We start from the raw sequence: 26,347 nt of genomic DNA on the forward strand, positions 1-26,347 counted from the left end.
TTGAATTCTTTCAAAATAAGATGTTATGTGGTGCAGTGAAAGGAAAACGCAAATATTTAATAAAAAGTCATGCAGCCACTAAAAAGAACAGATCTCTGTGTACTGATGTGAAATAAACTCCTACATATTTTTAGACTTAAAAAGATGCAAATTAGTATTGAGTATGCTATCATTTCTATAAAAATTTTTAAAGAATAATTGTATAAGTAAATATATAAATACCTATATACTAACATAGACACATAATCTCCCTAGGAGGATGACTCTGAGGAAGAAAGTTGGGAGGCAATTACTTTTCTGTGAAAATATCAACTCTTACAGCCTTTGAAATTTTTATGTGCATATTTTACTGTATGTGTGTGTGTGTGTGTGTGTGTGTGTATGTATGTGTATTTTTTCAAAAACGCCATTATGAAAGTAACCAAGAAGAGGGCATGGAGTTGGAAGAATATAAAGCCAAGGACAGAATACTGGAGAATGCCACTATATAAAGGACAGGTGGAGGAAGAAAGTGTATCAAATAAACTGAGGAACAGGAAGAGAAAGAGGGAAACAAAACAAAACAAAACGGGAGAAAACAGTTTCATAAAAATGAACGGATGAGATATTTGTCAAGAAGAAAAATGTAAATACATTAAACTATTAACAGTGACTTGTGTCTATGTTTCCTGAAATAAAATTCATTTTTTGAAATTAAACAAGGAAATGTTTAAAAGGAAGACCATAATGACAGATGAGGCAGAGAGGGTACATAAGATAAGACTCTAAAGAGTTTCTGCTGTATTTGGCAATTGAAAGGATACTGGTGAGCTTAATGGTGGATATCTGAGAGAATTACAGGAGCAGAAAAGAGATCATAGTAGACTAAGACTAATAGGTGGGAATTGAACAATGAGAACACTCGGACACAGGAAGGGGAACATCATACACCGGGGTCTGTTGTGGGGTGGGGGGAGGGGGGAGGGATAGCATTAGGAGATATACCTAATGTAAATGATGAGTTAATGGGTGCAGCACACCAACATGGCACATGTATACATATGTAACAAACCTTCACGTTGTGCACATGTTCCCTAGAACTTCAAGTATAATTAAAAAAAAAAAAAGAAAAGAAATAGAGGGTAAAGGAGCAAGACAACAAATGTAGTCTACTCTCTCAAAAAATTAGAAAAGAGCATATGTAAAGAGGCTTTTTTGGTTTTGTTATTGTTTGTTTTTTAAAGAACAGCAGGGCTGAGGGAAACGAGCCAGTAGGGAAGCAGCAGATGAAATGTAGGTGAAGGAATAGCCAGAGGTTGGAAGGTGGACAGAGGTTAGGAACAGGGACAAAAGTGGGAGTGGACAGGGGTGGGGAAACAGACAGGAAGGAAGGCAGAGGAGAGGAAGAAGAGGGCAGAGGTAAGGAGTTCCAATACGAATTTTTATGAATGTCACTATTCACCTTTAGGGGATACTAGAGTACCAATGTATTGCTCTGAAAACAAATAAAGGACATTTTCTTTTAAAGATGAGGATGGGGCCAGGGACAGTGGCTCATGCTATGATCTTAGCACTTTGGGAGGCCAAGGTGGGAGAATTACTTGAGGCCAGGAGTTTAAGACCAACCTGGCCAACACAGCAAGACCCTGTCTCTTTAAGAAAAAAAAAAGGTGAGGATGAAGGTAAACAAAAGCCTCATATAATAGCCACACAATGTATTAGGAAGATACTATTAAAATGTTTATAATAATTAGGGAATATTTACTTTTTAATATTAAGTGAAAAAAGGACATAATGGATACATGTACATGTATGAAAATTTGGGGATAATTTTAATTTTATTCTTTATACATTTCCCCCAACTCTTTTTTATGTTATTTTTATTTATTTATAACTTTTTAATTTTCTTTCTCCATTTTTTAATGTTATTTAATCTTTATTATCTTCTATTTCATGGGACTGTCTTGTATGATCCCCTAATTCTTTAACAATGAATTAGCATATAATCAGAAAAAACACTTTTATTTCTTTTGAAAGAAAGTAGGCACCACACCTTAGCATAGATATGTCACTAAATAAATGAAAAAGTTCTGTTAAGTATTAGCAGGGACATAATTTCTTTTTTTTTTTTTGAGATGGAGTCTTGCTCTGTCACCCAGGCTAGAGTGCAATGGCACAATCTTCGGCTCACTACAACCTCTGCCTCCCAGGTTCAAGCAATTCTCCTGCCTCAGCCTGCCGAGTAACTGGGATTATAGGCACCTGCCACCGCGCCCAGTTAATTTTTGTATTTTTAGTAGAGATGGGGTTTCACCATATTGGCCAGGCTGATCTCGAACTCCTGACCTCGTGATCCACCTGCCTTGGCCTCCCAAAGTGCTGGGATTACAAGCGTGAGCCACCATGCCTGGCCAGCGGGGACATAATTTCTTTAAAAGATATTAACAAGTCTATGGAAAAGAAGATAAGAAATAAAAGCAAGTTGATGACTTCTGCTTTGTAGAAGCTTTTGCAAACAATTTTAGAATCAGAGAAATCTTAGACTGTCTGTCCTAAGACCTAAGAAATGGTCCCTGGGCTTACGTAGTCTAAAACCTTCACCTTGCAGAATTGCAAGATGAGATACAAGAAGGTAAAATAACCCATGCAGGGTCACAAAGTTACTGGCAGGTATCTTAACTTCCAGGTCAGCATTTCTACTGAGATATCAGAAGATTCCATTTTTTTTCTAATGTGCCATATGCAAATTACTTCCAGGTATTAGCCTAATTAATGTAATTGTTTCAAGGTTGATCCTTAAAGAAATACATGTAATATAAGCCAATGTGATAAAAGCTTATGCCTTCATAAGGTATCAATTCACAAGAAACTTATTACCATCTCTAAACTCAGAGCAAAGTTAGGAAGTGAAAATAAACTAATTTATATATTACTGTGGACACCAAAATAAACTTATGAACTTAAAAAAACTATACCCATCCTAAGCCTCCCCAGTTTAAACTTAGATACCAAGAAAAACTTCAGTGCTGCATATTTGAATAAACCCCTTGCTATCACCCTATGAGGCAGTTAATAATCTGGAAGAAACGAACTTGTGCTGAATCTTCAAACACCATTAATAACATGCAAGAATGTTGATTCATGTGGGTCCTCAAATTTAAATGAGCCTCAAGATACTAGAGATAAATGTAGCAGTCATTTTTAGCACTCAGAAAGAGTGTTTAGAATTCATGGCTTTAAAAAAGTGAACTTTAATGTCTATATATTACTCAAACTCAGGAAATACACTACATATTTTCAGTCAGATCTAAAATTATAATTCCCAAATAAGTCCTTTGCTCTTAAATCAAGTATCAGAGAAGCAGTAAGCCCACTCAATCTGGGGTACTGCCCTTCCCCCTCCTCTATCACCATTGTGATGTGAATAACACCACTGTAGGTAACTTCAAAATAGATAAAACTTTAAGTCCTGTGTCCTGTGATTTGCACTCAAGTCTTCAGAGCAGACTACCTCAGAAAGTTCTACCTTTACTAACCAAAAATTATCTAGAGTGACGTTTGAGATTATTCCTAATGTAAAATGTAATGATCAACCAGAAAGAAGGCTAACAGTATGTCTTAAGACTAATGGCTTTAGTGAAAATAAAAAGGATATTTTATCCAATACAAGTTGTGAACAATGATAAAACAGACTTCCATAAGGGAAAATTAAAAGTAAGAGACCTCAGGTTCCCAATTTTGTATGTATTTTCTTTCAGGTTAAGTCGGGCTAAGGATATACTTGGAAAATTACTCTAGTTTGCACTCCTGAACCTATCTGGTTTAAAGCTCTAAAGTTTATCATTGTGTCCATTTACATTCTGACACTTCATTTTCTCCTTTTGTTCACTTATCATCCATTCCATCTTTTAGGACACAGAATCTTTACAAAGCAGATAATTCTAACACTATATAGTGCTCCTTCATTTATCTTCACAGTGGGAAAAGGAAAGGAAAAATATTTCCAAGCACCAGTCACTTACCAGAACATTGTACTCAATGCAGATATAAAGTCCTTGATAACTGGAACAACGGGAGTTTCTACTTTTGGTCAAGTGGATTTGCAAAGGTACTGATTTTCATTTAGGTGAGAGGATCAGAATTTTCTGGAAAATCTTTTAAAACTACCTATGAATGACAAACTACTTGTGGACTACATTATCCCCAACTTTGCATTCTGTTGTTTCCTTGCTCCTCTTAGAATCACTCTCTCAGGAACTTCAACTACTAAATGAGTGTATGTGGAATACTTTAGGTGGCAGAACAAAGACTTTAAGTGCTAAGGGAACACAGAGGCAGGTACCAATGCCCTCATTTTCCAGACAGCTAAGAATCCCATATGAACCAATTTACAGTTCCCTGGATCAGGTAAGTAAGAAATGTTGGAGTAATTTAGTCTAAGACAAAAGAAAGGATTCTGTATAAACCATCAGAAACATACAAGCCTACACACAGAGTTTCCAAATTATAAATGACCTACTAATAAAAAAGACCACTCTAACCTTTTCCCCATTCATAATTTATACCCCATGCTTCTTTCACACTCCACCACCATAGTTGTGATGAACTGTTTTAAATAAACAAAAAAACAAAAAAATCTCTTTAAGTTTCTAGGGAAACTGAAATCTAACATGGTGCAGGAAGAAGTTGCAATGCCCTGCAAAATATTCAGGCTCCCCAACAAAAATATTTACCTTTACTTTCTTGAAATGTTTGTTGCTTAAAAATCTACTAATCAAGTTAACAAAAGTTGTCTTTTTTTCTGCTTACATAACAGGTGCTAATAAATATTTATTTAAAATGTGAGTGAAATATTCATGATTCAAAAATTAAAAATAACATATAAAAAGATACACATAAATATATACCAGGAAAAGTCTATTCCCACTCCATTTTCCATCTGTCCAGTTCCTAACATGTTCATTAGTCTCTTATCTTTCCAGAGTTTCTTTATGCAAATTAAAATACATTGTTATTCCATCAAGCTATCCTAGGTGAGGAGACTTGGGCTGAGCTGGCAGGGACTGGTGGGTGCTAGGCCAGAGGACCTGGTCTGGCTGTCTCTCACTGACTTTCTCAAAATGGCCATTGTTCTGAGAGGGCATACATTTGTACATGTAACCTTGAAACATGAATTCCTGATTTCAGGCTCCATTATGGCTGGAGATCTACTATCCTCACCTGGCCTGTGTGTAGAGGAAGACTCGTCTCTCCATAGGAAGAGAAGGCCCAATCCACCGCTTCCTAAGAGTGGGCTGGGCACAACAGGTTCTACTGTAACTGCCAAGTGGAGCAACACCTAACTAAAGAATATCAAAGCCCAGAGTGAGAACATTCCTCCCTTTCCAGTTTTCCTCCAACTTCTTTTTTTTTTCAATTTTTTTTTTTGAGACGGAGTCTCGCTTTGTCACCAGGCTGAGAGTGCAGTGGCGCGATCTTGGCTCACTGCAACCTCCGCCTTCCAGGTTCAAGCAATTCTCCTGCCTCAGCTTCCCGAATAGCTGGGACTATAGGCGTGCGCCACCACACCCAGCTAATTTTTGTATTTTTAGTAGAGATGGGGTTTCACCATGTTGGCCAGGATGGTCTTGAGCTCTTGGCCTCCTGATCCACCGCCTAGGCCTCCCAAAGTACTGGGATTACAGGTGCGAGCCACTGTGCCCAGCCCCTCCAACATCTTATTATGGAGAAAGTCTGTGTTTTAATGATGGATTTTTAAAATAGACTTTTTAAGAGCCGTTTTAGGTCTACAGAAAATTAAGCAGAGAGTTCCATATATTTTTCTTCTTTCCTCTGCCCCTGATTCCTGACACAGAGCTCCTAAAACTCTTGTAAATAAACATGCTAGGAGACTCTTGTTTCCATATTTGGTCTTTTTTGTTTTGTTCCCTATATTTGGTCATTAACCCTGGTGTTGACACAGAGCTACTGAAACCTTTGTAATTTCTTGAGTGATAAGAGCATCTGAGGCTGGGCAAGGTGGCTCACACCTGTAATCCCAGCACTTTGGGAGGCCAACGTGGGCGGATCACTAGAGGTCAGGAGTTCGAGACCAGCCTGACCAACATGGTGAAACCCCATCTCTACTAAAAATACAAAATTAGCCGGGCATGGTGATGCACGTCTGTAATCCCAGCTACTCAGGAGGCTGAGGCAGGAGAATTGCTTGAACCTGGGAGGCAGAGGCTGCAGTGAGCCGAAACCGTGCCATTGCACTCCAGCCTGGGCGACAGGATGAGACTCCATCTCAAATAAATATATATATATTTGATATCATATATATATCATATATATATCATGATATATATCACATATGATATCATATATGTGTGTGTATATATATCATATATATATATGATAAAAAACAGTATCTGACACAGAACTCCTAAATCCCTTGGAATTTCCCAGGTAATAAGAGCATCTTTTATTCTAATCAGGCAATTCTTGGTGAGATCCTAGATGGGGGCTGGTTACCACAAAGACTAAGCCATGATTAGAAGCTAATAACTTTAAGTCCTACTACCACCCTCTGGGGAGGGGAGAGAAACTAGAGAATGAATTAATAATCAATCATGCCTACATGAAGAACCCTCCATAAAAATCCCTAAAAGATGGGGTTCACAGAGCTTCTGGGTGGGTGCCACGTGCCAGGAAGGTGACAAACTCGAACTCCATGAGGATAGAAGTTCCTGTGCTCAGGACTCTTTCAGACCTTCCCCTATGTACCTCTTCATGGCTATTCACCTTTATTCTTTGTAATTTCCTTTATAATAAACCAGTAAACATATTTCCCTGAGTTCTGTGAACCATTCTAGTAGATTATTGAATCCAAGGAGGCGGTTGTGGGAACTTCCAATTGGTGACAACCTGAACTTGCAACTAGCATCTGAGGTGGGGGCATTCTTGTGGGACTGAACTCTTTATCTGTGACATCTGGGTTAACTCTAGGCAGATAGTGTTAAAAGTGATTTGAATTAAGGGACACCTAGCTGGTACTGAGGAATATGTTGATGTGAGAAAACCTCTCACACATCTGGTGTCAAAAATGAAGTTCTGGAAGTACTGAGAATTGTGAGAGTACAGAAGCAAACAGTCTGTTTTTCCCTATACACCGGGTCCTTGCTTTTCCATATGAACTTTAGAATCACTATTAATATCCATCAAATAACTTGAAATTTTGATTGGGATTGTATTGAATCTATAGACCAAGTTGGGAAGAAATGACACCTAAACAATATTGAGTCTTCCTGTCTATAAACATGGAATATCTCTCCATTTATTTAGAGCTTCTTTGATGTATTTGATCAGAGTTTTATCATTTTCCTCATAAAGATCTTGTATATACATTGTTAGATTTACTCTGAAGTGTCTCTTTTTGTTTGGTGTCACTATAAATGGTATTGTATTTTTAATTTCAAATTTTAATTCTTTGTAGGTATATAGGAAAGCAATTGAGTTTTGTATATTAACCTCATATCCTGCAATCTTGCTATAATTACTTATTAATTCCAGGTTTTTGCTATTGTTGTTGATTTTGGGCATATCCTACTTAGTCATGTCATCTGTGAACAAAGACAGCTTTATTTTTTCCTTCCTAATCTGTATATCTTTTATTTCCTATTCTCATCTTATTGCATCAACTAGAACTTCTAATATGATGTTGGACAGAGTGGTAAGTGGGGACATCCTTGCCCTGTTCCTGGTCTTAGGGGGAAGCATCTAGTTTCTCATCATTAAAGATGATGTTAGCTGTACGTTCTTTCAATAGATGTTCTTTATCAAATTGAGGATGTTTCCCTTTATTCCTAGTTTGCTCCAAGTTTTTATGATGGATGGGGTTTGGATTTTGTCAAATGCTTTTTCTGTACCTACTGATATGATCACGTGATTTTTCTTCTTTAGTCTGTTGATGTGATGATGGATTAATTGGCTTCTAAGGGTGACTAGCCCTGCATACCTGGGATAAATTCCACCTGATTGTGGTGTTAATTATTTTTGCACATTGTTGGATACAATTTGATAGTATTTTGTTGAGGATTTTGTATCTATATTCATGGTCTGTAAAGTTGTCTTTTTAAAATGTATAATAGGCTGAGAAATCTCAGAGCTATCAGTCAGTTACACTTAAGTGGTAATTAGTTCAATAAGATTATTGTTCTTCTGAAACCTAAAACTCTATCAACTGCAATGAGCCAGATACATTACTGATCAGAGGGAAGACAAGGAAAAATTAGGAAACAAGGTAGGTTTTAGCCTGTTGCAGTATCTCAAAAGCAAGAAAGCTGTAATTTATACTACTTTCCTCAGTTTTTAAGTTTTAAATCAGAGGAGAAAAAAAGAAATCAGTCCAAGAAGAGGAGGGATATAATATCTGAGTGCCTGAAATAAAGTACTGTTCCTTTAAACTGGTTTTGTGAAATACAATAGCCTTGTCTGAATTTTAACTTAAATGTAATGCAGTCTAAGCCCCAGGTTCCATAACTTGTGTACTGTTTTATAAGTTAAAGATAGTGAAGCTCTGCGGGGGTCAAGATTTTCTCCACCCAAGCCCAGGCCTGCTTCACCAACAACTCTTCATACCCCTATACTACTGTTATTTCTACTACGTTAAGTACAAAAAAAAAAAAAAGAGTATCTTATTTATAAGCTTTTTCTATCAGCAGTCTCCAAATTGTGTTTGTTTCTTCTTTTTGTTAGGTCATCTAAACAGCTGAAAACTGAACTCCTTCTGCTGGAATAAATCTGATCTGGCATGGCGACAGGAAACAGAAAGGCCGAGGGATGGCAGCCGGCTGTCCTGTGCCTAAAAGGGGAGAGGAGCTTTAACCTGAGGGCAAAGGGTGTTTGGAAGAGGAAGTAGGAAGTCATAAGAAGTCCTGTCCATCTCCTTTAGGAACAGCTCTGCTGCTGGAACCTGTGATGTCATCTGCTGTTGGCTTTACATGGCTAAACAGATGCAGAAAGATACCCTCTGAGGGTTCCCCAAACTAACAGCAACTTAAAAACCGAATACAAAGTGTGCTGAGTGGATTTTTACAAATGGTATTCTGCACTTAATGCTGACCAAAAAAAGAGGACTGATTCATAATGTGGGAGTGTCAAGAGTTCTTCAGAGAAAGTGAATAGAAATAAGGGAAAGGAAAGCTGTGCAGTCTCAAATGTGCTAAACTTAAAGAAAATTTCAAAAAGTTTACAAAAAGCATAAGAGAAAAAATTAGTATATTCTGACAGCTATAGCTTCTGAAAGGAACTCCACTTGAAAATGAAATAGCTAGCAATATCTGAATAAATTTGTGGTTTTCTAGGAAGCTCAAGTTTTAAGAAGCCACTAACAAAAAAAGAAAAAGGAGCAGATGAACCAAGTAAGGAATACACAGAAGTGGAACAAACACAGCCCACGTGTGCCCTCTTCATTCTTCCACTGCTCTCTGTCTGGTCAGATCTTTCCAGGGCCAGCTCAACTCTCCTCCACAAAACCTTCCTTCTCCAATCCTGATTATACTGACCTCTCCCCCTTCCCAACTCTGTGTATTTCGCAATTACTTCCTTGCCTCCCCAGTCCAATTTTCAGTTATGAGACTGCAAGGCCTATGTCACACACATCTTGGGGTCCGCAGGGTGCCTATAAATAGTGCCTCCTAAAGAGAGATGATAAATAAACATGTGCCGATGGAATCAAAGAAGCCAACCAGTGTTTTTAGAAGGAGGCTAAAACAGATATAAAAAAACAAAGATTTTGAGTATGCACTGTAAATTATACTAATACCCAATCCAATTCAAGTCAATTATGTAACCAGTAGAATGAACAGGCACAGTCACCTGAAATTGCAAAAAAAGCACAGTACCTGCAGGAGACTTTCTATAGCATGAAAGCCTCGAATTAAATTCAGAGCTCCACATAAAAGACTAAGGATAAATCCTACAATCCCTGACAGTGTTGCTGGTTCCAGTCGCTGGTGAGCTGGAAAATAAAAGAAATAGTTAGAAATGAACACCAATACCTCACAAAGATGAACTTAGGTGAAACAGAAATTCACTGCTCAACTTAAATGGGTCAAGCAGATACTTCACAGAATTATTTAACACCATATATTCACAATTAAATACTGTTATAAAATGAAAAATGCTTGACAACATAAAAGCTTCATTTCCCTGAAAAATTAACTTATTTTTCTCTTTTCTTTTTCTTTTTTTTTGAGACAGGGTCACGATCACAGCTTGCTACAAGCCTCAAACTCAAGGGCTCAAGCGACCCTCGTGCCTCAGATTCCCAACTATCTACGATTACAGGCATGTGCCACCATGCCTGCCTAATTTTTTCTTGAATTTTTTGTAGAGACAGGGTCTCACTATGTTGCCCAAGCTGGTCTTGAACTCCCAGCCTCATGTGATCCTCTGGCCTTGGACTCCCAAAGTGCTGGTATTACAGGCATGAGACACTGCATCTGGCCTTTCTCTATGTTTTTAACAAAGACATGTAACTTGCATTTGGGATAGACAGTGCTAAGGGATGCTCACAACTGGCAGTAAATCATTTAGAAAAAACCTTACTGCATAATATGTCTACTATTTCCAAGTAGGTGAAAGTATTTGTAAAGGTGACTTTGCTTGGAAATTCATTGCATAATCCTATTTTTTCTGAAAATGCTTAGGAAACATTTTTAAGTACAAACATAGCTTACTTTTAAGCAAAACTTTGCCTTATCTGGGTTCTAGGGCTATAAATATCACTGGATACGTGTGAAAGCTCATATATAATCAGCAATCTGAACTCCAAAACAGAATGGAGTCTTATAGCTATGAAGTTCCTGGTCCTCTGAATAACACCGGAAGGTAAAAATGACAAAACACTAGCTGAATAAGTGACCATTTTATTTTCATAAATACATTCCCTTATCTTCCAGGGCTTCAGCAGCACAAAAGTTATACAATAGCTTCCCTTCATCATCATCTTACGCTTAATAGAATTAACAACAGGGTCTACATGAAAACACAAAACTAAATACATAATTATCTAGACCTCAAACGGGAGACAGAGGGAAAGACAACAGAATCACATTTAGAGTATTTTATTTAAATCACTGAAGTGTAAACACCCTAACAATTAAGTTAATGAAGTGGAACATTAATATAAGGGCGGGTTTAAATCTCTGCAACTTATATTCAGCCATTACAGCAGAACATCTTCCCTAAACAGTTATAAAAACACAAGAATCTACATATCACAAAAAAGTATTTATTCCCCAAGTTCAGCAGAAAGTGCTTATATAACATTTTCTTAAACTTCTCTGGTGCCCAAACTGCCTGCTCTCAATAAATTTCCTTGATATTTTAATATGAAAACAGAAAATTAAATGTCACTATTCAATATTGCTTCCAAGTGTTATATCAGTAAAGAAAAAAAATTTCACGATTTAAAAATCTATTTAATTCGTCTATACATTTAAAGGCATAAAAGCCTTTAAAAAGCATAAGTCTCCTTTAACAAGAACACAGTACACCTTTGCTGAAGGACAGCTGGCGTTGTGCCAAATCACTGTGGGGAAGAAATTCTAGAGATTCCCCCACTTCCACCCCCACCCACTTCCCAGGTTCTGTGGCTTGTACTTTGAGAAGTTATCAAGAGAATACTCCATCTGCCCACAACATAAGAAGGTGACACTCCTTAATAATTTCTCATTTTAACAAACTGAACTAGATATTTAATCATATTTTAATGTATTAACTATTTATGCTATTTTTTTTACTTCAGTAAAGCAGATCTTAGATCCACTATTATCCAAAAATGCTTAATTTGGCACCATTCCAGGTACTATAATATTCGGTGTAGAGTATTTGTAACAATAACAAATGAGAGGCAGTGTAGAAAAACAATAATTTTGCTGAATCCAAAGCAGTGTCATCTGGTCAGTTTTTGTTTTGCTTTTGTTATTATTGCCTTCTGCTACAAAGTCTTTTCTTTAGTCTTCTTGAACCCAAGGATGGCATGTTGGTAACAAAATTAAATGTTTCTGAAAATGTACCAGTGGTTTATGGAGACTCTGCAAAAGTTCCTAAAGAAGTAAGAATAAACCCCTTGGAACCAAAGAGCTATTGGTTACAGTAAATTAATATATTTATTCAGTAAATACTTTCTGGTTGGTTCTGTGTAAGATGCTATGCTTTAAAAGATAAAAAAATTGAATTACATATTCCGCCCTCAAGGCACTTCTAGTCTTTTATAAAAGAGATAAAATAGATAAGTATATGAAAGTAATAAGCATTCAAAGCTAAAAGAGGCAAGGAATGATGAAGTGGAAAGATAAAGTAGGGGGAGGGTGGTCTAGAACCAGGAAAGAGCTTTGAAGATAGATAAAATGTAGTCAAGTACAAAGGGGAAGAAATGCATTCCACGCAGAGAAAAGAATGTAAATGTGATGGAGATGGAAATGGGAGAAACGAGTAACAACAGCATCAACAACTACTACTTCTACCAACAGTGACTGCTCTCAACACGCCAGGCACCAAGTGCTTTACATACTTGGTCTCACTTTATCCTTCCAACAACCCAATGCAGTAGGCACTATAATTATCCTGGTTTTCCGCTCACCCCTCACCCCCGGAATAGGAAAGGTTTAGGGACATTAAATAATTTGCTCATGGGCACAAAGTAAGTACGTGAACTGGGATTTAGATGATTCTGGAATTCATGTTCTCAGCCATTCTGCTATAGGGCATTGCTAGTGGTTTGGTTTGGTTTGGCTCAAAGCGATGTTTGTGACAAGTGGGGAGAAATAAGGTCAGAAAGGGAGGTGGACACAAATTGATAGTATACAATTCTAGGCTAAGAATTATGGAAAATTAGACAATGGGAAACCACTGAAGAACAAGATTCTCATATAATGAAGGTTATACTTAAAGAAGATTAATCTATTAATGGGTTGTAAAGAGATCAAAAGTAAGGGAGGGAGAAATAATATTTTTCTGAGTACCTTCTCACTAAGCACACGTTGTCCCATTTACCCTTCAGAACGGCATACTTCATGAGGTAGAAATGACTAACTTCTCTGTGACTGAACTGGAATGACTAACTTTTCTGTGCCTAAACTTTCTCATCTGTAAATTAAGATTAAATTATTTTCTATAAGTCAGACAGCCAGAAGGACCATCTTCACAATTAGCACTTAGGTCTATCTGACTGCAGAGCCCATGCTCTTTCTACAGTTCTACATTAGGAAGTTTGTGGGAGAGTCACTGCAAAAGACTGAATGAAATCAGGGCCTGAATCAGAATAGTCACAGTAGAAATGGGAATCTGAGTGCTTGGGAGTTCATTAAAGAATAAAGCTAAAATTAAAAAAAAAAAAGAAATGGGGAAAAAGAAGTAAGATGTCATGGAGGTTAAAATTATTAGACTTGGCAACTAATTAGATGTGGCAAACAAAAGGGGAAAAAAATTCAAAGAAATGTTGAGGTTTTACCTCTAGGTGATCGGAAAGATGAGAGTACTTAGCAACAGATCCACAGGAAGAAACTTAAGTTTGATAAAAAATGGGGACATTTTAACATCATATTTGAGGTGATGATGGGCCGTGTTTAACAAGCAACTGAAGAATGGAATAGCAGTAGAGCTGGAGAAGCAGACGAGGTCTGCAGCTGAAGGGAAAGGTTTAAATGAGGGTCAAAGAAAGAAGCAGGCCAAGGGAAATCCTTGGTAAACACTGTCAGTAAGGGATGGAAGAAGAGTCAGGGAAGGCAGATGCAGGAGAATCAAGCGAAACCTAGGAAGGAGAGACCATCAAGAAGACAGACATGGCTAACAGTGCCTATAGATAGGCCAAAAAAAATCTGACCTTAAAGTAAAAAGTATTAGACTTACTGACCAGGAGATGCTAGGATTCTCCTTAAAAATTTTTTTTTTTCTTCAGAAAAGTGGTTGAGGGCTTTTTAGATCTCACAAATAAGTGAGAACATGCAATGTTTGTCTTTCTGTGCCTGGCTTATTTTACTTAATGATCTCCAGTTCCCTCCATGCTGTCGCAAATGACTGGATCTCATCTTTTTTATGGATGAACAGTACTCCATTGTGTATATGAACCACACTTTCCTTATCAAATTCAGATTGCAAGAGGTTGAACAACTGGTGATGTTAAGAGGTGGAAGCATTAAGTGAATACTACTGAAGTTAAAGGAGAGAAAAACAGGATGAAAGCTTAACAGAGATAACAGGATTCTTTTTTCTCTTACAGTGTTGGAGGGAGGGAGGAAGACTTGAATACATACATAGGTGGAATGAAATAATTCAGTGAAGATGAAATAGAAGAATCAAGAAAAAGGAAAAATAATTGATGAAGCAAAGTCCCAGAATAGTCCTTATGATGATTCAAAGAGATGGTACCATTCGAAATCTCAAAGATGCCCAAAATGCCTAGGGAAACAGTCTGTGGAAGATAAGAGAGAACTTTCAAGTCAGTTCCATCTAAATGAGCCTAATTTATTACTGAAGTATGATTGAATGAGACTAACAGTCTGGCACAAAAACACACTATTCTTTTCATCAGTGAGGCCCTTCTTTATCATCACCACCTGTAAAAATCATGCATATCCTTCAAGGCTCCAAGACCTGAAAGAGTCTTCCTTCTTACCTCTTCTGGAGCATGTATCACATTCTACTTTGTGTTTTACTTATTGGATTGTATTTCCCTTTCTCATTCTGAGTACAGTTAATGTGTTTACTCTATTTCCAAAAAGTGCCTCCACAAAATTTAGCATAATACTTTAGAGAAAAAAAATGATAAATACCTGTTGGATTATGAGGGGTGCGTGTGTGTGTCTGTGTGTGTGTCTGTGTGTGTGTGCGTGTGTGGGTGCGTGTGTGTAAGAAAGAGAGATTAGTAAATCTATTTGGCTTCTGGGCACCAGCCAAAACAGTGCAGCATTTTCAGGCAACTGACAAATTATCTAGAAAATGATAAAATAGATGAAAAATATACAAGTGTCAAAGAGACTGACAGAAGTGTTTCTATCAGTTTAAATCCTAAATTTAGGGTTTTGTGAAGTTTTTTTTTAAAGCACAACATAAAAGTAAAAAGACTAACAACATTAAATGTTGGTGAAGATGTGGAGTAGTCAAAATGCTCATAAATTGCTTGTTGGGGAAGTAAAATCTTACAACTACTTCAGAAAACTGGCAGTTTCTTAAACAGGCAACCTTTTGACCTATCAATTCCACTCCTAATATTTACTCAATGGAAATGAAAATATATGTCAAGAAAAGGATGAATGTTCACAGTAGCTTTATGTGCAATAACAAAAACTGAAACAAGTTTATGTCCATCAGCAAGAGAATAAATAAACATATTGTGGTAGATTCATACAATGGAATACCGCTCAGGAATAAAAAGGAACAAATTACTGAGACAGCCAACATGTATGTATGACATCATGCTGTGCAAAAGAAGCTGAACACAATAGTCACACAATGTAGTCTTCTTTTATATAAAGTTCTGGAACAAAACAAAGTTCAAGTGGAAAAAAATAAAAACAGTCGTTGTCTAGAGGATGGTGGAAATTAACTGAAAAGGGACACAAAGAAACTTTTTGGGGGAGATGGAAATGTCCTATATTCTGATAAGGGTGTTTATTAATCATGTCTTTTTATTCTGTATTTTTGATGCTTTGACCTCTAGGGCCTTGCTGACCATGGAAGAACTGCCTCTCCCAGGGATAGCTAATTCCTAGTAATGGCAAACAACTTGTCTGAGTCCACCTTTCATATGCATTCCAATCAATCCAGACTCACACTACCAACCAACTCCTCTATAAGGCTCTCACAGCCAGGGCCATTATTTCCCTATCCCAATCATCCCAGGGCCACATGTCAGACAACTAGAGATAGAACCTATGCCCCAGAGTTCAATAATTGAATTGAAATTATTCAAACTAGCCAATCTCAAAACCTCCTTACCCTGCCTCACCCATTCCTTACCACCAAAACCACAATAAAAGTTCTTGCCCACATTTTCCTCCTGTTCCCTCTGCCTCCTGACCCACATTGGTACATCCTTGTGTGCTCCCTTTAGGGATCAGTGAGTATAACAAACTATCTTTTCTATGACAGTCATCTCCTCCTCACCATACCTGAGTAATAATGAAACATATACTTTAAAACAGGGTGGACATAGCAAAGATTTGTGCATTTTAATATACGTAAATCTCCCTTAAACAAAAAAAAATATAGAAATAAATTACGGAGTGGATGAGTGGGGAGTAGGTAGAAGTACAGATGAAAAAAGAATGGCAAAATGTTGATATAGTTGTTATAGTTGGGTACATGAGAGTTAATTATACCATTCTGTTTATTTATACTATTCTGTTTATTTTGAAAATTTCCATAATAAACAGTTTTAAAAGAAGCAAAAGCAGAACACAGTACTCTTCATTTAATATTTTAACCCCATGAACAACATCTGTAGACTTCAGAAAATAAGTATGGCAAGATAAAAACATTCATGCCAGACTGTGGGGAGAGGATCAAAAGATTAGAAAGAGAAAAAAAGAAATACAAAAAAGATACTGAGAGTAAGATACTGTAACAGAGGGAGGAAAACCCTGAAAAATGATGCTTATCAAGTAACTATTAACCAGATTCTAAAATAAACTGAATAGTTTTATTTAGAAGTTCCAAAACATAAAAATATATTTTAACTTGGGGACTATAGAAAATATTATGTAGGCTTGGTCTGAATTAAAAGTAAATTTAAAGTTATATTAAAGTAAGTTCTAGGCTGGGCGCGGTGGCGCACACCTGTAATCCCAGCACTTTGGGAGGCCAAAGTGGGCAGATCACAAGGTCAGGAGTTTGAGGCCAGCCTGGCCAACATGGTGAAACCCTGTCTCTACTAAAAATACAAAAATTAGCCACGCATGGTGGCATGCACCTGTAATCCCAACTACTCGGGAGGCTGAGGCAGAAGAATTGCTTTAACCCAGGAGGTGGAGGTTGCAGTGGGCTGAGATTGCGCCACTGCACTCAAGCCTGCTGGGTGACAGAGCAAGACTCCATCTCAAAAATAAAAATAAAAATAAAGTAAGTTCTAGTTGTGAGTTACTTTTAAAACTTTTTTTTTGAGACAGGGTCTCACTCTGTCACCCAGGCTGGAGTACAGTGGCATGATCAAGGCTCACTGCAGCCTCAACCTCCCAGGCTCAAGCAATCCTCCTGCCTCAGCCTTTCTAGTAGCTGGGACTACAGTCACGTGCCACCATGCCTAGCTAATCTTTGAATTTTTTTTGTAGAGACAGGGTCTCGCTTTGTTGTCCAGGCTGGTCTCAAACACCTAGGCTCAAACCATCCTCCCACCCTGGCCTCCTCAAGTGCTGGGATTACAGGCGTGAACCACTGCATCTGGCCCCACTTCCTTAAAACAATAACAAATACCAGACTCTCCCCATTTTCCAAATGTCTAACGTTTGGTGATCCAGGATGCCACTGTCAGCTACAGGTCAGGGTGGGGACTTATGGAAGTTAGGTGATACATGGAGTTTCTAACAGAGTCTACCTCCTGGTAAGTCAAGTTGGACCCCCACCCCTAATTTAGGTTATATTCCTGAATCCTGAGTATATATTAATGAACAGATATATCTTTTGCAATATTGACTGCCAGACCCATGGAATTAGAACTATTAGAGAAGGAAGGGCCAATGCAAGTTTTTGAGCTCCCCCAACCCAAATATCATCAAGGTAATTACAGAGATCAGTGCCACCATCCAAGGCTTAAAGGATGTATAGGTAGCAATTCCTATTATATTCCCATTTAACTGTCCAGTATAAGTCTCCAAAATGGATGTGTCTTGGAGGATGACAGATTGTAGGTTTCAACTGCATGTGCTTTTCCAAATGCAGTCTTCTTATGGAACAAAGCAATTCATTCTCTGACCTGTAGGTACTAATTTGGTAACACATTTTTCTCTATCCTAATAAATAGAGAAAATCAGAAGCATTTTACTTTTACCTGATAAAGATATCAGTATATTTACCATATTTTCACAAGGCTATGTCAACTTTGTGCCAAATATTAGCAGACAGCAAAGGCTGGCAAACTATGACCCACAGACTAAATTTAGCCCACCATCTATTTTTGTAAATAAAGTTTTATTGCAACACAGCCTCACTCATTCTGTTATATAACATCTACGGCTACTTTCATGTGTTATACCAGCAGAGGCCATATGACCTGCAAAACCTAGAGACTGAAAGTTTTTGCTGCTAAAACCAGGATCAGGAAAAATACAAGGATATCTATTCTTGCCACTTCTTTTTGTTCACTTCATTCATTTTGTAAAGCATAGAATTCTACATTTGCAGTTATTTTCTTTCATCCTTTCAAAGTTATCATTAAGTTGTCTTCTGGCTTTCATTGTTTCTATCAGATCGTGCGTATATGTGCGTGTGTGTGCGTGCATGAGTGTTTCTTATGGTCTATGTTCATGTAGTGTAGTCTCTTAAGGTGCTTAATTATCTATGATTGTTTGCCAAACATTTTATTTTCAAAATCTTGTTGTAGACATAATTTGAAGCTTATGACACTATCTTCTTCCAAGAAAGATATTTGATTGCTTCTACCGGACCTTTGGAGCATTAGCACAGTGGAATCACCTCACTCCAATTTTAGAGAACAATATGATTCAAAACTAAGTTTACCCATATTTCTAGGGTGCAAAAATCTGAGGTAGTAAACCAAAGCTGGAGAGACGCTCTCCAAAATGGGTAAAAGCACCAAAGGAAAAAGTAGCTCTGAACACTGCGCTCACCTCCCTGGGCCTCCATCCTCCTCTGCATCCCACTAATTCTTAGTAATCTTGTCGGATCTCCATAGATATCAGGAAGATTATATTTGATTAAATTCTATATTAGATCAGACATATATATTCTATAGAATATATACATTTCATTCAGCTTTTCTACATGTACTCAGTGGGACTGGTGGTCTGAATTACCTACTCCATCACTACTAGAGCTGGAAGTCTTCAAAGTAATAATAGAATTTATTAGTGATTTTAAAAATTGAAATATAATCCACATTCAATAAAATTAATACTTTTAAAACACACAATTCAAGAGTTTTTCGTAGACTCACAGAGTTGTACAACAATCATAAATACCTAATTCCATATTTTCATCACCCTCAAAAGAAACCTTATACCTATTAGTAGTCACTGCCTATTTCCCTCCATTCCTCTAGCTCCGTCAATCATTAATCTACTTCCTGTTTCTCTGGATTTGCCTATTCTGGACATTCCATATAAAGAGAATGATTAATATGTGACCTTCTTGTGACTGACTTCTTTCATTTAGCATAATGTTTCTAAGGCTCACAGATGTTGTTATATGTATCAGTACTTTATTCCTTTTTATGGCTGAATAATAATACACTATATGGATATACCACATTTTATTTATCCACTCATCAGCTGATGGACAGTTGGGTGCCTACACTTTTTGGCTTTGAATAACGCTGCTATTCATGAATTATTTTGCATAATGCTACATTCATACACACATTTTTGTGTGGACATATGTTTGCATTTCTCTGGGGTACACCTAAGAGTAGAATTCCTGGGCCATATGGTAACTCTTTTTAACTTTTTGAGGAACTTCCAAACTGTTTTCCAAAGTGACTGCATAATTTTACAACCCCACTGGCAAAGTATGGGGGTTCCAATTTCTCTATATCCTCTTCCACACTTGTTATTGTCTCTTTTTAATTTTAACCATCCTAATAGGTATGAAGTGGCATCTCCTTGTAATTTTGCTTTGTATTTCCCTAATGACTATGACGTTGAACATCTTTTCATGTGTTAATTGTCCAGTTGTACAACTTCTTTGCAAAAATGCCTAGTCCAATCCTTTCTCCATTTTTAAACTGGATTATGTCTTTTTATCGTTTAGTTGTAACAGTATTCTAGATACTAGTTCCTCATCAGACATACGATTTACAAGTATTTTCTCCCATTCTGTCGGTTGCCTTTTCATTTTCTTAATAGTGTCGTTTGAAGAACAAAGTTTTTAATTTTGAATTGGGTGAGGTAGTACATGCCTGTAATCCAGACTACTCTAGAGGCTGAGGTGGGAGGAGTGTTTGAGCCCATGAGCGTGAAACCAGCCTGGGCAACATTGTAAGAACTTGTCTCCAAAAAAGTTTTCAGTTTTGATGATGTCCACCTTATCTTTTTTTTTTTTTTTTTTTTTTTTTTTGAGACAAGGTCTGGCTGTTGCCCAGGCTGGAGTGCAGTGGTGCGATCTCAGCTCACTGCAACCTCCGCCACCTAGGCTCAAGCCGTCCTCCCACCTTAGCCTCCCAAGTAGCTGGGACTACAGGCGTGCACCACCACGCCTGGATAATTTTTGTATTTTTTGTAGAGATGAGGTTTCGCCATGTTGCCCAGGCTGGTCTCAAACTCATGGGACCAAGCGATCTGCCTGTCTTGGCCTCCCGAAGTGCTGAGATTACAGGCGTGAGCCACTGCACCTGGCCTATTTTTTCTTTTTTCATTGTGATTTTGGTGTTGTCTTAAAAACCTAATATAAGATTATACAAAGATTTATGTTTTCTCCTAAGAGGTTTATAGTTTTGTTGTTAATTTTAAGTTTTTGATACATTTTAATTTATATATTTTTTTGAGGTAGGGGTCCAACTTCATTCTTTTGCATGTGGATATCTAGTTGTCCTAGCACCATTTGTCAAAAAGACTATTCTTTCACCATTGTCTTGGCATCACTGTTGAAAATTAGTTAACCATAGTGAGTTTACTTCTGTACTCTCAATTCTACTCCATTGATCTATATATCTATCCTTAAACTAGAACCACACAGTCATGATAATTGTAGGTTGGTAGTAAGTTTACAAGTGTGAGTCCTCCAACTTTGTACTTTTCCAAGATTTTCCAAGATTATTTTGGCTATGCTCCATCCCTTTCATTTCCATATGAATTTTAGGATCATCTTGTCAATTTCTACAAAAAAAGCCGGGATTTTTATAAAGAATGTGCTGAATCTCTCTATTAGTTTGGGAAGTACAACCATGTAAACAATACTGTCTTTCAATCCATAAACATGAGACTATTTGTCATTAATTTAGGTCTTGTTTAATTTCTTTCAATTATGTTTTAAAGTTTTCAGTATATAGGGTTTTCTTAATTTCATTTTCAGATTGTTCATTGCTAGTGTACAGAATACAATTGTTTTTTATATTAATCTTGTATCCTGCAACCTCACTGAACTCATTTATTAGTTCTCAAATAGTTTTTCAGTGGATTCCTTAGAATGTTCTATATAAAAGATTACATCATATGTGAATAGAGTTATTTTATTTCTTCCTTTGCAATCTACATGCCTTTTTATTTATTGTCCTTGTCCAACGGCCTGCTGTGGCTTGAACTTCCAGTATAATGTTGAGTAGAAGTAGTGTAAGCAGACATCTTTGTCTTGTCCCTGGATCTTAGGAAAAAACATCCTGTCTTTCACCATTAGATATAATGTTAGTTGTGGGTTTTCCATAAGTGACTTTTATCAAGTTGAGGAACTTCCTTTCTATTCCTAGTTTGTTGAGTGTTTTTTTGTTGTTGTTGTTGTTTTGTTTTTTTGCCACGAAAGGCTGAATTTTGTCAAATGCTTTTTCTGCATGTATTGAAATAATCATGTGTTTTTCATTTCTTATTCTATCCATATATTACATTAATTGATTTTTGGATGTTAAAGCAACCTTGCACACCTGGGAATATATTACATTAATTGATTTTTGGATGTTAAAGCAACCTTGCACACCTGGGATAAATCCCACTTGGTCAGGGTGTACAGTCATGCATTCTTTAACGATGGGGATACATTCTGAACAATGTGTCATTAGGTGATATTGCTGTGCAAACGTCATAGAGTGTACTTACACAAACCTAGATAGTATACCCTAATACATACCTAGGCTATATGGTATAGCCTATTGCTCTTGGGTTACAAACCTATGCAGCATGTTATTGTACTGGCTACTGTAGACTACTGTAACACTATGGTATTTGTGTATCTAAACATAGAAAAGGTGCAGTAAAAATAAGCGATTATAATCTTTTGAAATCACCACCATATATTCAGTCTATCATTGACAAAATGTTGTTATGTAGCACATAACTACAATTTTTTCTTTTAGAGACATGGTCTTGCTCTGTCACCCAGGCTGGAGTGCAGTAGTGTCATCACTACTTACTGCAGCCTCGAACTCCTGGGCTCAAGTGATTCTCCAACCTCAGCCTCCTGAGTTGCTGGGACTACACATGCATACCACCACGCTAATTTTTAAAAATTTTTTGTAGAGATGGGGTCTGCCTATGTTGTCCAGGCTGGTCTCAAACTCCTGGGCACAAGTGATCCTCCTGCCTCAGTCTCCCAAAGTGCTGGGATTATAGGCATGAACCACAGCGCCTGGCCTAACTTTTTAAACACATTGCTGGATTGGGTTTGCTTGTATTTTGTTGAGGACTTTTGTGTCCATATTCGTAAGATATATTGGTCTGCATTTTACTTTCTTTGTGATGACTTTGCCTGGTTTTGGTATTAGGATGATACTGGCCTCACAGAATACAGAAGTATTTTTTGTAGAGACAGTGTTGTACCACATTGCCCAGGCTGGTCTTGAACTCCTGAGCTCAAGCCATCTACCTGCCTCGGCCTCCCAAAGTGGTGGGTTTACAGGTGTGAGCCACAGCATCTGGCCCTTTACTGTTTTTTTGGAACTGTTTGTAAATAACTGGTTATTAACTCTTCATTAACTGTTTGGTAAAAATCACCAGTAAATGTATCTGTGCCTGGAGTTTTCTTTGTGGGTAGTTTTTATTACTAATTGAATCTTTTTGCTTTTATAGATCTATTCATATTATCTTCTTGCATCATTACCAGTAGTTGGTGTTTTTCTAGGAATTTACCCGTTTCATCAAAGTTATTGAATTTAATGGGATACAGTTGTTTATAGTATTCTTTATAATCCTTTTTATTTCTAGAAGGTCAGTAGAAATGCCCTCCTTTTCATTTCTTTTTTCTTTTAGACAGAGCCTCGCTCAATCACCCAGGGTGGAGTGCAGTGGTGTGATCTCAGCTCACTGCAACCTCCACCTCCCAGGTTTTAAGCAATTCTCGTGCCTCAGCCTCCTGAGCAGCTAGGATTACAGGCATGTGCCACCATGCCCAGCTAATTTTTTGTATTTTTAGTAGAAATGGGGTTTTGCTATGTTGGCCAGGCTAGTCTTGAACTCCTGGCCTCAAGTGATGCATCCACCTCAGCCTTCCAAAGCATTGGGGTTGCAGGCATGAGCCACTGTGCCTGGCCCCTTCATTTCTAATTTGAGTAATTATTTTCTGGGTCAGTCTAGCTAAGGGTTTGTCAGTTTTTTCAAAGAACCAACTTTTGGTTTTGTTGATTTTTCTCTACTGTTTTCCTATCCTCTATTTCATTTGTTTCTGTTCTAATCGTTATTTCCTTCCTTCTGTTTGCTTTAGGTTTAATTTGCTTTTCTTTTTCCATTATCTTTAAGTGGAAAGTTGTCTTCAAATCTGGTTTTTGTTTTTTTAAACATAGGCATTTACAGCTATAAATTTTCCTCTAAATTTAGCTTTTGCTACTACATCCCGTAAGTTTTGGTATGCTGAATCTCCATTTTCATTCATCTCAAAGTACGCATTTCCCTTTTGATTTATTCTCTGACCCATTCACTATTTAGGAATGTACTGTCTAACTTCCACATATTTGTGAGTTTCCCAAATTTCTTTCTGTTTTCACTTCTAATTTCATTCTAATGTAGCTGGAGAACATACTTTGTACTATTTCTATCCTTTTAAATTTATGAAGGTTTTGTTTTTCTTTTTGTTTTGTTTAGCTTAGCATAAGGTCTATCCTGGAGAATAGTTCACATGCACTTGAGAAGAATATAAATTCTGTTGTTAAATGGAGTATCCTAATAGATGTCTCTTATGTCTCACTGGCATACGGTGGTGCAGGTGTTCAAGTCTTATATTTTCTTATCTTCTGCCTAATTGTTCTATCCATTATTGAAAGTTGTGTATTTAAGTCTCCAACTATTATTGTTCAATTGTCTATTTCTGTATTCACTTCTGGCAGGTTTTACTTAATGTACTTTGGGGCTCTGTTGTTAAATGCATGTATGTTTATAGCTCTATCTTAATTGATTCACCCTTTTATCATTATAAAATGTCATGCTTTACCTCTCATACCAATGTTTGTCATAAAGTCCATTTTGTCTGATATTAGTATTGGTACTCCAGCTCTCTTTTCCTCTTCATGTATCTTTTTTTATCCTTTGACTTTCAATCTATTTGTATATTTGAATCTAAGGTATGTCTCCTAAAGACAGCATATAGTTGCATCTTTTTTTATTTTTACTCCAATCTTACAATCTCCATCTTTTGACTGGATTATTTAATATATTAACACTTTTAAAATCCATTCATATATAATATTATTATTGATATAGATTTACATCTGCCATTTTTTCCTGTTTTTCTTATCCATCTCATGCCTTTTTTGGCTCTATCCCCCCTTCACTTTTTTTTTTTTTTTTTTTTGCATTAAGTGAATATTTGGTAGTTCAGTATTTTACTTTAATAATTTTTCACTACTTTTTATTTGCTTTGTGGTTGCTCTAAGCTTACCATGTACATCTTAACTGCAAGAATTTATACTAAATTCTAATGAGCCACAGAAACATTACTCCTTTATAGCTCTATTCCCTTTATCTCCTTTTTGTGGTATTGCTGTTATACATATCAATAAACATCACAAACTCCATAATGCATTGTTATAAATTATGACCTTATATAATTTTATGTCTTCTAAAAATGCTAAGAAAGGATAGTAATTATATGTTTATAGCTCTTGTTAATATTTATCTTATCTTTCTGGCTTTCTTCATTAGTTCCTGTTGATTTGAATTATCATCTGGAGTAATTTCCTTATCCCAGTACAACTTTACTACCACCAATGTCCTTTTTGCTGTATGTGAAAACATATTACATTTCTATATGTTATAGGCCCAAATGACATTATATATACACTGTTTTATATGATCACTTTTTACATCAGTTAAGAGTAGAGAGTAGAAGAAAAATGCATTAATGTATTTTTACGAGTCAGAGTCTTGCTCTACTGCCCAGGCTGGAGGGCAGCCTACCTCACTGCAACCTCAAATTCCTGGGCTCATGGGATCTTCCCACTTTGGCCTCCCAAAATATTAGGATTACAGGCATGAGCCACCACACCTGGCCTTTACTGTCTTTTTTAATTACTTAATTAGCTTTACCCTTGTTCTTTGCTTTTTTTCATATGGATTCAAATTATTTTCTAGGGTCACTTGTTTTCATCCTAAAGAATTTCCTTTATTATTATTATTATTATTTTTGAGATGAAGTCTTGCTCTGTTGCCCAGGCTGGAGCACAGTGGCACGATCTCGGCTCACAGCAGTCTCTGCCTCCCGGGTTCAAGCAATTCTCCTGCCTCAGCCTCCTGAGTAGCTGGGATTACAGGCGTGTGGCACCATGCTCAGCTAATTTTTGTATTTTTAGTAGAGACGGGGTTTCACCATGTTGGCCAGGCTGGTTTTGAACTCCTGACCTCGTGATCCGCCCACCTTGGCCTCCCAAAGTGCTGGGATTATAGGCGTAAGCCACCATGCTCAGCCAAGAATTTCCTTTATTATTTCTTATAAGGTGTTTCTGCTAGTAACAAATTCTCTTATCTTTCAATTATCTGTAAATGTCTTTACTTTGCCTTCATTTTTTTAAAAGATAACTTTGCTAGATACAAGATTCTTGGTTACTGATAGTTTTTATTTTCTTTCTTTCAGCACTTTGTATGTCATTCCATTGCCTACTAGTCTCTATTGGTTCTGCTAAGAAGTCAGCTGTTAATCTTATTGAGGTTCACTGTAAGTGATGAATTTTGGTTTCCTTTTAACTTTTATTTTAGGTTCAGGGATAGATGTGCAGGTTTGTTATACAGGTAAACTCATGTAAGTGACAAGTTCTTTTTCTCTTGCTGATTTCAAGATTTTCTCTTGTCTTTAGTTTTCAGCATTTTACTATGATTCATCTATTTGTGGATCTCTTATCTGTATCCCATTTGGAGTTCACTGAGCTTCCTGGAAGAGCAGATTAATGTTCTTCAATAAATCTGGGAACTTTTCAGCCATTATTTCCTCAAATATCTTTTCTGCTTTTTCTCCCCCTTCTTCTTCGGTATCCTGTCACACCTATGGTAGCATGCCCCCTATTTTTCTGAGGTTCTGTTCA

General features: G+C 37.0%; 1 protein-coding gene across 7 annotated transcripts in view; it reads right to left on the minus strand.

The window, feature by feature from the left end:
* SEC22A (SEC22 homolog A, vesicle trafficking protein) overlaps positions 1 to 26,347 on the minus strand; it is a 70,261-nt gene that overhangs the window by 16,773 nt on the left and 27,141 nt on the right. For all 7 annotated transcript variants that reach the window (XM_054551391.2, XM_063721728.1, XM_009238462.3 and 4 more), the window contains one exon: positions 9,864 to 9,979. In XM_054551391.2, the coding sequence (XP_054407366.1) occupies positions 9,864 to 9,979 (116 nt within the window). The remainder of the gene's footprint in view (positions 1 to 9,863; positions 9,980 to 26,347) is intronic.

The sequence above is a fragment of the Pongo abelii genome, chromosome 2, assembly GCF_028885655.2.
Source record: "Pongo abelii isolate AG06213 chromosome 2, NHGRI_mPonAbe1-v2.0_pri, whole genome shotgun sequence".
Lineage (NCBI taxonomy): Eukaryota > Metazoa > Chordata > Mammalia > Primates > Hominidae > Pongo > Pongo abelii.